Source organism: Serinus canaria, chromosome 9 (assembly GCF_022539315.1).
Source record: "Serinus canaria isolate serCan28SL12 chromosome 9, serCan2020, whole genome shotgun sequence".
In the NCBI taxonomy this organism is placed as follows: domain Eukaryota; kingdom Metazoa; phylum Chordata; class Aves; order Passeriformes; family Fringillidae; genus Serinus; species Serinus canaria.
The window spans coordinates 481,390-496,219 of record NC_066323.1 but is presented as its reverse complement, the minus strand read 5'-3'; the positions used below and the strand labels follow the sequence as shown (position 1 = coordinate 496,219).

The 14,830-nt window shown below is 50.1% G+C and overlaps 1 protein-coding gene across 17 annotated transcripts in view; it reads right to left on the bottom strand.

Moving 5' to 3' along the window:
- MBNL1 (muscleblind like splicing regulator 1) overlaps window positions 1-14,830 on the bottom strand; it is a 65,019-nt gene that overhangs the window by 39,131 nt on the left and 11,058 nt on the right. For 14 of the 17 annotated variants that reach the window (XM_050978210.1, XM_050978208.1, XM_050978212.1 and 11 more), the window contains exon 2: window positions 6,369-7,274. The exons of the other annotated variants lie outside the window; for them this stretch is intronic. In XM_050978210.1, the coding sequence (XP_050834167.1) occupies window positions 6,369-6,542 (174 nt within the window). In that variant the 5' untranslated portion in view covers window positions 6,543-7,274. The remainder of the gene's footprint in view (window positions 1-6,368; window positions 7,275-14,830) is intronic. 17 annotated transcript variants of the gene reach the window in all.

The following is a 14,830-nucleotide window of genomic DNA, read 5'->3' as shown; positions in this document are numbered from 1 at the left end:
GACCTGACAATTCAGTGTTGACTTAAATCTTATTTCAACAGCAGTAATCCTCCCAGTGGCACTGTGAAACAGGGGACAAGACAGCCCTCTGGATCAGGATAAAAGCAGCTCTTGTGATTTCCTGGGGGCTGTTTGGAGTGCTGCTGTGCAGCCCTGGTGCCGCGAGGCCCCGCAGGGAGCACAGCCCAGCACAGAGCACTGCCCCGACCCTGGCCAAGCCCAAACCCTGCTGGCTCTCTCTGCGGGGATGCCTGGAGCTGAGCACTTCGGAGGGAGGGCTGTGGCCTCGCCCTGGCTTTGGCTGCTCACCTGCAGAAGAGGCTCCTTCCCAGGCATGGACACGGGAGCAGCTCCTGGCAGGAAGCGCAGACTCCTAAGCAGCACCCGGGGCAGTAGTTCCTAAATAACATCCAGCTGGGCTAACAAGGCTCTGCAGTCCCAACAAAGAAACACCAGCATTTCTCCAAAGTCAAAAAACAGATGTGATCATTCGGTATTGAATGTAATTTGTTGCTTCCAACAAATTTCAGTGAGCCTTGGCAACGAGGCATCTGTATTTGGAAAAACAGACACTTGGGGTCATCCTGGGAAGGAGACAGGCCTCACAGGCTGCTCCTGATCACTCTGTTAAGACTTGGGACAAATGTCTGAATGTTCTTGACACGAAGTTTTCTTATTTTTTTGCCTCTTTACATCTTCCCTGCAAACCAGTTCAGAATTTTGCTCATTTTGACTATGCCCAGCAGAGTTCCTGACTGTAACAGGAGCCCACGCTGCTTTCTATTATGCACAGCCTTTAAGAAATGACAGTGCAAATGCTGCAGTGCAATGTTTTAATTTCTACTTAATTTCTTTCTGCCAAGGCAGAGCTGAAACTGTAAAATGAGCTGCGAAGGCTGTAGTTAGTTGTAACTTCTCTGTCCAAAGGCCTGATAAGATTTCAAAACACCATCTATCTTCCCACAGAGGAACACACGTGCTTTCAATTGTTTGGTTTGCTAATGGACTATTTGCCACTCCACCTAACAATTGCCCCATTTTCTCCATGTGTTTGCCACTTTTCCCTTTGCTTCCTCTTCTGGAGCTCAGCCTGCTGGCAGACGCACAGGCTGGAGAGGAGAAAAATGGCAAATCAGACCTTAGGAATTTGAACATTGTTTATGTTTTCATTTTTTGCCAAGGGTTACTGCTTTACGAGCTTCCTTGAAATCAGCCATGTGTCCATCTGCCTCCCAGCCCTGAGCCTCACCTCATCCCTGCACCCCGAGTCCTGCTGCTGCTACTGCCCCGCGGTCCAGGGATGCCAGACACCACACAGGTAGAACTACTCAAGAATCACCTGCTCAAGTGTTCTGGGTTTCTTCTTTTGCCTTCACTGAAGAAGAATCAGATCCATGATCTGCCATTCCCAGCATGATTAGTGCAATAGGCTTATGGGATTTTCTTCTCTTTGTATTAAATGGAATAGAGTTCTTACTCTACACCCTTAGGTAAGTGTCACATAAGGGAGAACGGCAAGTCAAAAAAATCAGTACTTTTTTAAGCAGGGACAAAGCAGAGGGACTTCAATAGAGAGACTTGAACAACTAACAATTACATCTCTGAGGCAGAAGAAATAAAATGCTTATGAATTTCAGCAATAATAATAATAATAATGCTACATTTATATATTTTTAAGCCTTCTTGGTAGAAAGTGGCAGTCACTTTCACAGAGTTCAGGTGTTCATTTTAAAAAAATAAACACTTCTACATCAGAAGATAAAATACTATCATACCAAGTGCTGGTGGGTCTCAGACACTAGGCACCAGAGCTTCAACCTCAGGCATCGTCACTGAAGTGACTTACACTTCTGGCTTCCAGCTTTTTCTTAGAATTAAAAAAAAAATAAAAAAGCAGAGAAATGTGGAAGTTTAAGACTTTCCAGCTGTTGAAGAAAGAGTAGAAAAAGCTTTTACACTTCATTGGGACACCCAGCTTGAACATGAAGGAGCCGCCTTAGCGGGAGCATAGCCTAGGAGACCAAAAGCCAACTTGGAAGCGCAGCACCCGTGGTGCACGCTATCCCCAAGCCATGGGCTGGCACCTGTGCTCACCATGGCCAAAGCCACGCGAGGTTCAGATCACTCTGGAGCAGCAGGTTTGGGAACACAGCAGCCCCCACCCCACCGAGAGCTGCTGTGGGGCTGGGCCGAGCACAGCGGGGCAGCGCCGGGGGCAGCGCTGGGACAGCACGGGGATAGCACCGAGGCAGCACTGGCACAGTGCTGGGACAGCACCAGAGGTAGCACTGGGACAGCACCGGGACAGCACCAGAGGTAGGGATAGCACTGGGACAGCACTGTGGGCAGCACTGTGGGCAGCTCCAGAGGTAGCACTGGGACACCCGAGCTCCCTGCCCCTCCTGCTGTGTGACACCTTGCCCAGCACAGGGCTGGCAGTGGCCGCGTGGCCGCAGTGATGGTGGCCTCGGCGCATCTGCAGCTCCCACAGAATTTGCATTTGACATCCATCTCCCCATTGTTCAGACATCTTTATCTCAGCTTTCAGGAAACGACGATGACTCATCTATCGGAACATCTGATGAAGCTAACGTAATTTCAAAAACGAGTTCGACTTCGGCTTATTTTTCCAAGAAAAAGAAAGAAGAAAAAATGTTTCAAAATTATGGTAAAAATCAAATTTCTGTTGCAAACCAGTTTCCTGATTTAGGAACTCAAGCTTATTTTTGCTGTAGACAGTCTAACAGGCTTTTAGGCATCCAAATTTAGGAAAAAAATCCTACGGCATTTAAACAAGGCAGAGCCAGAGCTGGAGCTGACTCAGCCGCTCCAGCACATAATTTGAATACACTACATAATCATTCTTGGTTTAAAATTATCCTCCTAATATCTAAGGGCCAGATTATCCCACACACGTTCATCTTGATTCACACGCTCCCCTAGGCCAGCCTCGCAGGTTCCATTAGTGCTAATTAGGCAGCAGGATGATAACATCTTGCTGGGGCTGTCCCAGCCCTGACCTCCTGCAGCACCTCAGAGGTCACAGCCACGGGCCTGGCTGCCTCTTGCTCCCCACGCTCCCAACTACCATGGGCCAGCAGCTGCTGGTTCTGCTCACAGGTAAGGAGGAGCTGCCAGGTGCACCCACAGGACGTGTTTGCAACCAGAGATGGTGTCCAGAGCCCAGTGCCACTGCTCACGCACGGCAGGGAACCTTGGGAGGCAGCACTGCTCTCCTTGCTCTAGCCCTGCACAGAGTTTGTGCCTTCATTTCACAGGAGGGGGAAATAGTAATTTAAAAAAAAGTGCTTTACCCAAGCTGCCAAGTTTCACTTCTGGCATCTATTTTTGCCTCCTCCCGGCAGGGCAGGGCAATGGAGTTGTGCTGCGGCGGCTGCGCACTCGGCGCACTGTCCCTGCGCCCGCAGAGGACACCTGGGCCAGGGCCAGAGCCGAAGGGCACTGCCACCGCACAAGGTCCCTCCGAGGATCTGCTCCTGTCCCAGGAATAGCCGAGCACACGGGCCATCTCCAGCTCCGAGGAGTGCTGCCCGGGGCTGCAGCTCTGCAGCACTCACACCTGCCTGACGTCAGCTCCACACAGCAGTCACTCCTAAGGCACACCAAGCCGGGGAGTGACACATCACAGCATCGCACAGCGGGCTGGAAGGCACCTTAAAGGTCACCTCATTTCAACTCCTGCCAAGATGCAGGAGTTTGTAGAGAAAAATTCAGTGACTAAGTATCTGTCTTATGTTCAAGAGATAATGCAAGAATAGCTGTATAATTAATAATAATATTATATACATTAATAAGATATCAAATACTTTAACATTAAGGTCAATTTTTCAGCGTGCTGCTATTTTAGTAAAGAACAAGGACATTACATCCATATTGAATTACTGAAAAATTAAAAATTACTTTTGAATGTCCTAACCAAAAATCTTTTTTAATCTGTACTAAAATATTGACTGACCTTCTAAGGTCCAGAGAGAGCTGGTGCAGCATCTCCCTAAATTGCTTTTGCAGAACATCTAAAGTTTGGGATATTGCAGACAAGGTAACTCAATGACTAGAGGTGGTTGAGATTGGCACACACCAAAACTGACACAGAACCCAAACAAAACCAAAACTGAGCAACGGCTTCAGCAGTGGGGATTGGACTGGGAATTCCCCAGAGGGGGGAATTCCTGTTTGCCCAAGGTATTTCCGTACATGGTACAGCTCCTTAACCAACCACCTGCCCAGGGCTGGGGAGCCGCTGGCAGCCACAGGCACCGCGGGTTCCTGCCCCGCATCCCCGGGAGCCTCTCCAGCACACAGCAGCTCAGCCACTGGCAAACCTGTCAGCATGAGCACAAGTAAACAGCTCTGGTCAGCAGTGTATTTTTAAAGAGCAGATTCTTTCCCAGCTCCCAGCTCGGCCCATGCGCTGACTCCACAGGGCAGCAGCACACTCCTCTCCGAGGATCCGCAGCAACGCTGTAACGTTACCCACGGTTATCACCCACGGACCTTGCAGCGCTTGGCAAAGGTCAGCCTCAGTTCCTGCATTAAAAAGGGAAGCGAAGAGCCCTGCTGACAGCAGCAGAAGGGCCAGTCACGCTGCCGGGGCTGGGGAAAGCAGCCCAGGCCGCGCTCCATCCCCTCTCACACAGACACCAGCTCACGCTGCCACCCGGCTCCAGCACCAGCAGCACCCCCGTCCAGCACTGAGATTTTAGGGCACTTCCAGCGACCACTGACATCATGTCCGGGTCACTCTAGTGGCTGCTTTCCAGCCTTTCGGCAGATCCTCGCCACGAGAAGCAAGGCCAGTGGGGTCAGGCCGCAGTGGCCAGACACATGTTGCTGGGAAACCAACCTGGGGACACTGCGGGTGCTGCTGCACCAGCAAACCCAGGGTGGCAGTCACTGCCCCTTGCTCAGGAACAGCTGAGAGGCTCCAGGGCCAGGCCTGTGCTCTGGCAGCACCGCCATCCCCACGGTGACACCGCGCAGCCACCGACGGCCACGCCGACACGCGGTAGCACCGTGTCCTCGTGATGACACCACGGGGCTGGGACTCCCCACTGGCACTGGCAGCCCTGGCTCTGCTCCTACCTCCAGCACGTGCTTAATGCATAAAAACATCTTATTTCCACATTCTAAAACTAATACCCTGCATGCACGGTAATTGTTGTATTTAAAAAGAAATTGAACAACAGAGAAACAAATCCTTTCAGAATCAGCAAGTTAAGCCGTGGCTGGGGGTGATGGAGCATTTCAAGCCTGAGAGCACTGCAGAGCTTTACCCCGTACCCTGATCAGAGACAAGACCCATGGTGAAGCTTGGGACGCTGAGGATCTACAGAGACCTGCTGCAAGCCACTTCCTGCCCCGCTCACGCTGCGCCGGGCCCGGCTGTGCCACGAGCTGCTCCAGCTCCAGCTCCAGCAGCTCCCACCGAGCATGGCCCTGCCAGCAGCCAGCTCCCCTTCTCGGGGTCGGGGCCCAGGGAGAGAAAATCACACTGGAGAAAAAACTGGCAGACAAATTTCTGCTTCCCATGTCTTGATTTTTTCGTGACTCCGCTGGATTAATTCTGTACTGTTTGTGGTATGAGTATTTTACATGTGAGGTTACTCAAATGATGAAAAACCAAGGGAAGGAGCTGGGACCTGCACATTTAACACCTATCACTGACACAGGAGCTACAGAGAAACAACAGCCCTGTATTTATGGTGCCCAGATGGGATGTGCCTCCTGAAAACCCTCTCTGCTCCTGCCATGCTTGCACGTCCAGAGGCACCTTGCTTTCTGCTAAGTGCTGTCCTTCCCTTAAGTGAGTGCACTTGGGAAAAAGATGGGATAACCACACCAGTGCCAACCACAGAAAGGCAAGCAGGGTGCTCACAGACACCCGAATAACCCAGGGAGGAAAACACTCTTCTAAGGTTCACCATCAGCTGTCCAGAGACACCAACAACCCGCTGGTAGTTATGAGATGGAAACATATCCTCATATTGCTTACGTGGTTTGTGCTATTAAAAACAAAGAATCCTCACAGTGACTTTGCTGTTTCTACGTGAAGTGCCCTTTATTCCAGCTACAGGCAGGGAATAATTTGGAGGCGAAGAATGAGCCCCTGTAGCCATACTGGAGGATTTGAGCCCTGCCAGACATATTTTCCCTTCGTTCCCTATATCCGTCCCCTTCCCCTGAGGAAAGCAGCAACACAAATCGACAAGCATCAATAAAATAAAAGCAGCAAAACACCCCACTGCTGGCAGCCAGCACTTGCTCCTGTTCGGCTGCAGGATTTCTCTGGCTACAACTGCTTCTTTCATTAACCATTTATCCTTGAAAATAATGTAATATTTACTCACTTTCAATGAGTCAAAGCAGGCGATTACGCGTCCGTTTTCAACTTGGCAGCTTTTCGATGGGTGTGCAAATTTACATTCCGTGTCTGGTCGTGAGCAAGTCCCCCTTTGGAACTCCCTACACACTTCCAGCGTTAGCCATTTTGTGTCCCGGATCGGTGTGACGCTAACAGCCATCTTTAGATTTTACAGGTAGTTAAAATTTCCAATAAAAATGGGCAAACGGGTAGCTGAACTGATAAACTGGAAATTACGAAAGTGCCACCTCCAGAACACTTTTTTCCCCCGCTCCCTATTTTAAAATAAGTGCGTGTAAAACCGGGTGGCTGCAATCCCGAGGAAGAGCTGTGTCACCAGAGTTCAGAGCGTGGCACCGTTAGCGGGGCTGGGGAGGGCCGGGCCGGCAGCCGGGTGCGCCTGCCGGAGGGAGCGTGGCCGGGACTAGCCCCGCGCGCTCAGCATCCCGTCCTGAGTGCGGCCGCCGCAAGCATGGGAACGTGGCGGGCTCCGGCAGCGATTCCCGAGCTGCTCCCGGGGACGGCGGCGGGCAGGTGCCTCCAGGCAGCGGGCTCGCAGCGGGCTCTGCGGTGCAATCGGGATCGATTAGTTTGGCATAGACAGATGCAGCAGTTTAGAGCAACGACCGACACCGGGTTTAGGCTGGGCTTTTTCTCCTCCTCTCCTTGGCTTTCGGGCAGCAGAGCTCTGACCTTCGCGGCACACTTTAGTGCACAGTGCAGCGGCGGCGGGGGAGCAGCGCCGGACCCTCCTCCCGGCGGGCGCGGGGCTGGCAGCGGCGGAGCGCTGTCGTCGCAGTCTAGCTGGCAGCAAGCAAGGCAAAAGCAGCGGCTGCTCTAGAAGCGGTCCCAAGCAGCAGCGACGTCAGGAAAGGCACTTCTTAGTACCAACCTGTGGAGAGAAGAGACACGTTACGAGCGGGCGGCGCGGGCGCCCCGCGAGCCGCCGCCCCGCGCAGGGCACTCACGGCTGCGGGCGGCGGGGCCGCGTCCCCGCGCGGGGCCGGGCGGCAGCACCGCCGCGGGCCAATCGCGGCGAGCGTTGCAGCGACACTCCGGGCAGGGAGCCAATGGCGGGGGCCGTCTTATGAAAGGTCGCGCCTGTCAGACGCCGGCCGCGCCGCGCTGCCCCGAGCGCGCCCGCCGGGGGCCGCGCGTGCGGCCCGGCGGTACCGGTGAGCGAACCCGGCCGGGAACGGCGCCGGGAACGGCGCCGGGAACGGCACCGGCAGCGCCCGCCGGCCCTCCGAGCGGCTCGGGCCCGGCCTGACCGCCCGCCGCGGCTCCCCGGCGCGCGGAACGCGGCGGCCGAAGGGGACCGGCACCGCCCCGTCGGCCCGCCCGGCGTTTGGACAGACCGAGACACGCTGACCCCGGAGCGGCCCGGCCCCGGCGGCGCCCGACCGCCCGCTCGGACAAGGCCCGCGGCACCGGGGCCGCGCCGAGAGCCCGGGGACAGCGGCCCTGCCCGCCGGGAGCAGCGCTCTGCCCCGCACCGCGCCGCGGGAGCGCCTCCGGCCGCCGCAAAGCCAGCCGGGCAGCGGGCAAACCTCGCCCTCGGATGCCCAGTGGGCCGCATGGGTTTCCCTTCGCGCCGCGGCTCAGATGCCCAGCTCTGCCACAGAAGCCTGGTGCCACCTGCAAATGCAAATCCGGTATAATGAACTACAGCTCCTGTCCCACCTGAGAATAGCAGGGGACCCTGTGCAAGGGATCCTCGCAGAGGTCGGAGCAGAGGGACCCTCGTGGCACTGTCTGGGACACACTGACAGCACCAGCCACGGGGATTCTGCCAGCACTGCAGCCCCAGCAGCATCCTCCACCTGCGCTAAGGGGAAGACTAGCCCCATCCCCGTCTTTCTAAAGATGCTGCTTCCTTGTCTTCCCATTTCCCACCACCCTCCAATGCAGGTCACTGACACAGCCCCCAGAATCACACCCCGGGAAGCGATGCTGTCAGCGTGAATGCAAACCAGATGAGAAAAAGCTACAGTCTTTTTCTAGGGACATAGTGATCAGAACAACCAACTCCAGGGGAAGGAAAACACACCTAACAGAGCTAATGAGATTACAACAGGCACCATGCGTTCTTTGCCAGGACACTTGAAATCCTGCCACGTTTTTAATCCCTGCTAGCAAGAGACAAACAACGACCTAATTACTTGCAAGCACAGGTTGACAACTAAGTGTCTGTGGTAAACACAGATACTCATTTGCTTCAACTGCCTAAAACTCTGAAGTTCGGGGTCATCCTGTACCAGCAGTCACTACTCCTCATGCTCAGGATATTGAATTCTTAGGTCTTGAAAACTTGTTCTGTAACAGATGTCCAGGCAAACCAGTTTGGTTCTTGCACTTGTGCCACGCTTCCCAGCCGTGACAGATTAGCACCAGGAGATCTGAAAGCAGAGAACGTGCTGCTGGGACTGTGTGCCAGCCGGTCCACCAGATCCACCAGGCCTCCCTGCAGCCTCGTGCAGGAATACCAGCACATCAGAGCGCTTTTGGAAGCCTAAACACATCCCCCAGCCTTCAGTCAAGGTGCACTGCAAGAGCTGGATCTGCGTCCTCCCACCATCACTCCTGCACTGCACAAAATGACTTGTGTTATTTTGTTAGGAACATTTGTTCCCTGTGAGACCCTCAGGACAGGGTGCTGCCAATGCCAGCAAGAAGAGCTGTACCACAAAGCTGTGGAACAGCTCTCAGCAGGGTTTTCTCTTGTTCATCAGCTTGGTAACCAATCCATACCAAGGATTGATTTTTCCAAACACCAAGAAGAGTTAGAGCAGTAAATTGATGCATTTTATATGCTAAAGCCAATGCAAGTTAAAGGCCACCGTTTCCAAACAAGATATTTCACTCTCATTACACAAGTAGTCACCCCTAATAAGAAAGAAAAGAGAGCATGAAGGCAGCACCCTAAAAATGAAAACAGATGAAAACTAGCTTTTGTGCTCTCATGTACTGACAGGAGAAATATCCCTGGGAAGGCTCCCCGAACTGTGTTTTACTCCCAGGTTTGTAATAAGTTTTCTGTTAGGATTTGGACAATCACCCACTCAGAGAGAAATCCTTCTCCTGCTGAGGTCAGTGACACACTTGTGACTGCACCTTCCTTCCACCCTTCCTTCTTCAGGCTGCCACCCACAAAAAGAAAAGCATCACTCCAAGGAGCTGATGCCTCGAAGGTAAATCTTCAGGACACAAAGAAATACTAGATGTATATATTGTATGAACAGTTACTTGAAGAAAAAGTGTTTTGTCATAGTTTGTTTTCTACCTGAAAACAGCCAGAAATGTCAGCTTTAAAAATAGCCTTTGAGCAGAAATAAAGCCTGACGTCAGACCAGAGGTTTATCTTCTATATCCACTAAATAAAGGAAGATGTTAGCATAGACTTATCCTTTTTTATCTGCATAAGCTATTCTCCCATTACTTGGAAATTCTCTTGTGATACTCAGTCACTAAGGAGTCCCCAGCAAGCTTCACATGCTAGAAGATACACTGTCTGCAAAACCCAGCTGATACATGTGATGTCTCCTTTGGGCTGTCGCTGATGTGGTGGGAACGACTGTAACAAATCCAGAGGGAGAACCATAGGGAAATGACAGGAAAAGGACTGAACAACTTCTTTTTCATTCAATTGAAACTGATTTAGGGGCTGACGGTTTCAAGACCCCACCCAGCAGAGCAGTCAGTACTAAAGACTCTTATGATCCACAGGTGGATTTTAAAGCTCCCCTTTTGAAATCTGGAAGCATTTGCCACTTGTCTTGGGAATAGTGCAACACTGGCTTGGCCAAGGCAGAACCTTGCCTTGACTGAATATCGAGCTACAGGGATTGCAAGTAAATTAAAAAGTGATTCTCAGAAGAGACAGAAGAGAGAAATAACACTGAGGAGTCATTCCTTAGGAGGGTAACAGAGATGACTTAGTTGTCTCCTGAGCTGGGTCAATGAAAATGACTAAGAAACAGCCTCACAAATCAATGAAAAGGTTACCTGGAAATGTCCAAGAAAGTGAATCTGACACAGAAGAGACTCCTGTTACTTCCCCTTACTGCTATAAAGAAATGTGCAGACTGATTAACAATGCATTTTCTCCCCTCATTACAGTCTTTGACATAAAAATAAGGTAACTCCCTGCGCTGAGGCATTGTTTTCACTGTTCCTGTAACTGGGGTTGCTGGACATCCCTGTTTATCTCAATTCACAAAGGTCTCTCACAGAAAGATGTAGAAAGCTGGGCAGGCAAGAAGCCCAGCACTGAAGGAGAAGATGGCAGGGAAGAATGCTATTTTTATGCTTAGAGAAAGTGGAAGCTGAAAACACCAGTCTCAATGACATGAGAACTGTCAGCAAGAACAGATAATTACACAACGTGAATTCATCCTCATGACAATGACTCTAATGAGATAGGAAATGGAATAAAATCAATATTCTATTTACACTGACAGGGCAGTCTCAAAGCTTGAAATTGCCAAATGTCTGTCTTTTAAATCAAGGAACACAAAATTACTGACTCCTTACAGTATTTTCAAAACACCTCTGCCAAACTCAAAGTTTACCAATAACATATCTCAATATAAGATTTGGAGGAGATACAGCAATTACTCCATGGCACAATTGAGGGATATAATTATAGCACTGTCACAAAATTAAGCTGAAACAATGAGCTAATTAACATCTTGTCACGTAACAATATAGGATTGGATAAAGGAAAATATTCTTTAGTAAAATGCAGCTGAAGATTGTCTCACACTCTGGGCTGCACCCGCTGCTCCCATAGGACAGCATGGAAATGGAAGATGATTCCTTTTACAATTTTGTACTTTTGTATGTTTCAGGAAAGAATGGAAGTGCAAAGGCAGGAGAGAGAGCAGCCAGCTCCAGAGCAGGACTGCCAGGGTACTGTAGCCTGGGCTGGATTTCACAGCTCCCCAACCCAGCAACCTGGGACTGGGAGCCTGGTAAAACTGCAAGCACATGTTAGCTTTGAGCTACTAAGTGCCACACCAGATTAGTAAAAAACTGCCAACACTGCTTCTATGACACAGATATTTTGCATGACACACAGAGTTTTAGCACTAGTAGTAGTAGTAGTAGTAGTAGTAGTAGTGTTTTAAAGGTTTCTTCTGTACTGTTTTAGCTCTGACAGACTTTCCTGTGCAACCTCCCACTGACTTCAGTGGCTCCTCCAGCACATCCCCATCAGACGTGGTTTTATCTTGAGTCTATTTCACAGTTTCTGAAACTGTTTTAGCAGAACCACCTAACTGTGACATTCCATCTGAATTTAACACACCCAAGTGTACTCAGTTCATGAAAACTTGATAAATAATGAAAAAAGAGGCAACATGTACACTACATGCCCCAGCCACATGCAGAAACCAGGTATTGCCCCAAGATTTCCATCCCTAATCAAACTGCAAGCCAATTCCCACCAGCAGCGCACGGGCACCGACATACAAAGCCCACAGCCCAATCCTCTCTTACTTTAGATTACAGTAATGCTATTTTCAAGTCAGAAAGCTACACTGCAAATTCCATAAACCCTCTTACCTTTAAGGAGCAGACAGTAACAGATTAACTGCTCTTGCTGTAATTTAAAAAATATTAAAGTCAAGAAACATGCCTGCTGATTTTTTTTTTTTAATAACCTGGGGTATATATCAATCTCTGTTACAAAATTTGAGACTTCAGGGGCACATGGGATTTGCAGTTTGACAGCATTAGCTGGATATGTATTTCTGAGCAAGAACAGGCACAGGCCAGGCCCTGTCTCTGGACGAGGATGTGGCACACAACCTGTTATTCTGTTCTTACAACTAAGTCAGGGACACAAAATGGGCAAGGACTACTCTGCCTTTAATCCACTTTTCATCAATTTATGTATTACAAAGCATTTACATATCCATCCCCACCCACCCTGAAGTCACAAATACTGCTTCTGATAATAAAAACATATTTGCACTGTAATTTCCTTGCCATAACATTCACATAATGTATTTTAGAAATGAGAAGTTCTGTATTATCCTGGCACAGGGGAATTCCGACCATAAAAGAAGTGACATTGCCCAAGCAAGCCTAAAAAGAAGTTGTTTATCTTTAAAAATAACAGCAATCTAGTGATTTAAGTTAAAATTCCAAGAAGTAACAAAATGAACTGAAAAAACCAAAACCTGCTTTATTAAAATCAGTTTTATTTTCTTGTTCTAATACTAATTTTAAACATATTTCTATACAAAGGCTTTTGAGAGGCCATAATAAATCAACTATGCACCCTTCCAAAAACTACAAGCTATTTATTAATCCGACTCTTGCACATTTTGTTTGATTAACTGCAAATGTACACAAGCCAAGCAAGGCAGGAGAGCAGCAGGATGACCATGGCAGTGGGGTCAGCCCAGGAGCAGACCCCCAACCCCAGCGCCTCCCCGGGCAGCACAGGGTGCATGAACTGACCACTGCACCTGTAAAACCTCCCCTGCTCTGCACCCTGCAGGTGTGACTCAGGCTCACTAGGAGCATAAAATTACTGACTGTAATTTTGCTCATGCCTGTCTCGCTGGCAGTGGCTGCGGGGTGTTGTCCTCAAGAACAGCCACATGGCAAACCCCAGGATGAGTCCTACAGTCCAGATTCAGAGCCAGGAGGCACCTGCAGCAGCAGCAAAGAGGCAGAAACTGTCCCATAGGGAGAGGTGATTTCCAGCTGCACATGCGTGTATGAATTTATAGAAAACACAATGATTAGCATCATCCATAAGAAGAATCCCTACAGAAAAAAAAAAGACACATCCATGACTCAGCAAGGGAAGGAACTGCTTCCCTCTGACACCAAATTCAGCTGATGCTGGTGGTTTCAGCAGAAGTGACCCGGAAGAGCTCTCACTGGTGAGAGGTGCAGCAGACACCAACCCTGGCTCCCCACGGGTCTGAAGCCTGAACATCTCCAGTACTGCAAGGGAAAACAGACCAGCACCTCAGTACTGCTCAGTTCCCACTTCCCTTCCTCATGCAGCTGCCATGTGGCCCTGGTGCAAAGGGTGGCTCTTCCTTCCCCAGAGACAGCTGGATAAAGCAGTGGGGAAAAGGAGTCCTGAGGGACCACTGCAGACAGCAGTGGATCAGGACACACACATGGTCACTACTAACATTATTCATTTATTAATAGTACCACTTCCTCCAGATAATAAGCTCCTCCCCTTGGCCTCACTAACTCATCCCTGGCTGGGCCACTCCTCCTACCTTTGCCCACATCAAAACTCCAGATTTCAAAGTTCTTGCCTGTTCACATGACAACCACTTTGTTAGAACAATAATTTCGAGTCAGGTGTCAGGATGCAGCTACCACATCCCTGCACAGACCAAATTAACTAGCAAGATTAAATCTGAACCTAATTACTGGGAATAGAATAGGCCATTCATGTCATGTGCTCCACACTGGTGTGTGGTCCTGCTCCTGGGGACAATGCCAGCAGCTCTCCTGGCCCTGAGGACACATGCACCACAGTGGGGCACGATTCCATGGGGGACACCTTGCTGCTCTCTGCCTAACAGGCACACTCCCAGGAAGGCCCTTGGGAGTTCTGGCAGTCATGGATTGCTTCATCTTGCATCTGACTTGAGGGCAACCGAAAAGGGACGCGAGTCCAGCTCATGAGGAACTCGTTACACCGAGCTCTGCTTGCAGCAGCCCTTAGAACTGGTCACTTCAGCTCAGCCATGGCGAGCTACAGCAATGCAGGGACAATCACAGGCTTCTCCCCAGGGACTGGAAAATTACCTGGGAATGAGGGACAGCAGAGTAGTTCAGTTTGGACTGAAGGACTGCTGCCCAAGTGGCAAACCAGCGCCCTGGCTCTGCAGCATGGCCAAGCAGTGCCAGGCACGGCACCCCTGAGGAAGGACCGGGAGTCCCACACCTCTGAAACCATGCCAGCATCACAGAGTGGCAGCACTGCCATGCTGGGGACACCTGGAGCAGGGAGGCACTGCCAGCTCAGTGCAATGACGACACTGCCCGACTCGCTCACCAACATGAATCACGGCAAGGACAGTCCTGAAAACACTCCAGCATCTGCTGTGAGACAGGAGACACAGCCGACTGCATTTGCATTCACAGCTGTCTGTTTCTCAGGGAATCTCAGATCCAAAATAGAGCACTTTCGGGGCTTTGATTCATTCTGGCCTTACATTTAATTTATGTTTATAATCACATCCTTCCAGGATAAGAGAAACTTGTACAACTTCTCAGAAAATACAAGGAATCTATATAATTTATTTGATTAGTTACATAAGAATCTAAACCACAGAGAATGGGATTTTTAATTCTCTCTGCCTGTCACCACCTGAGGTATCAGAGATGACTGTTACACACTAAATATAAAATGATTTTCCATACACAGCAAAACTAAACCAGTTTAGGAGACACTTTCTTGAC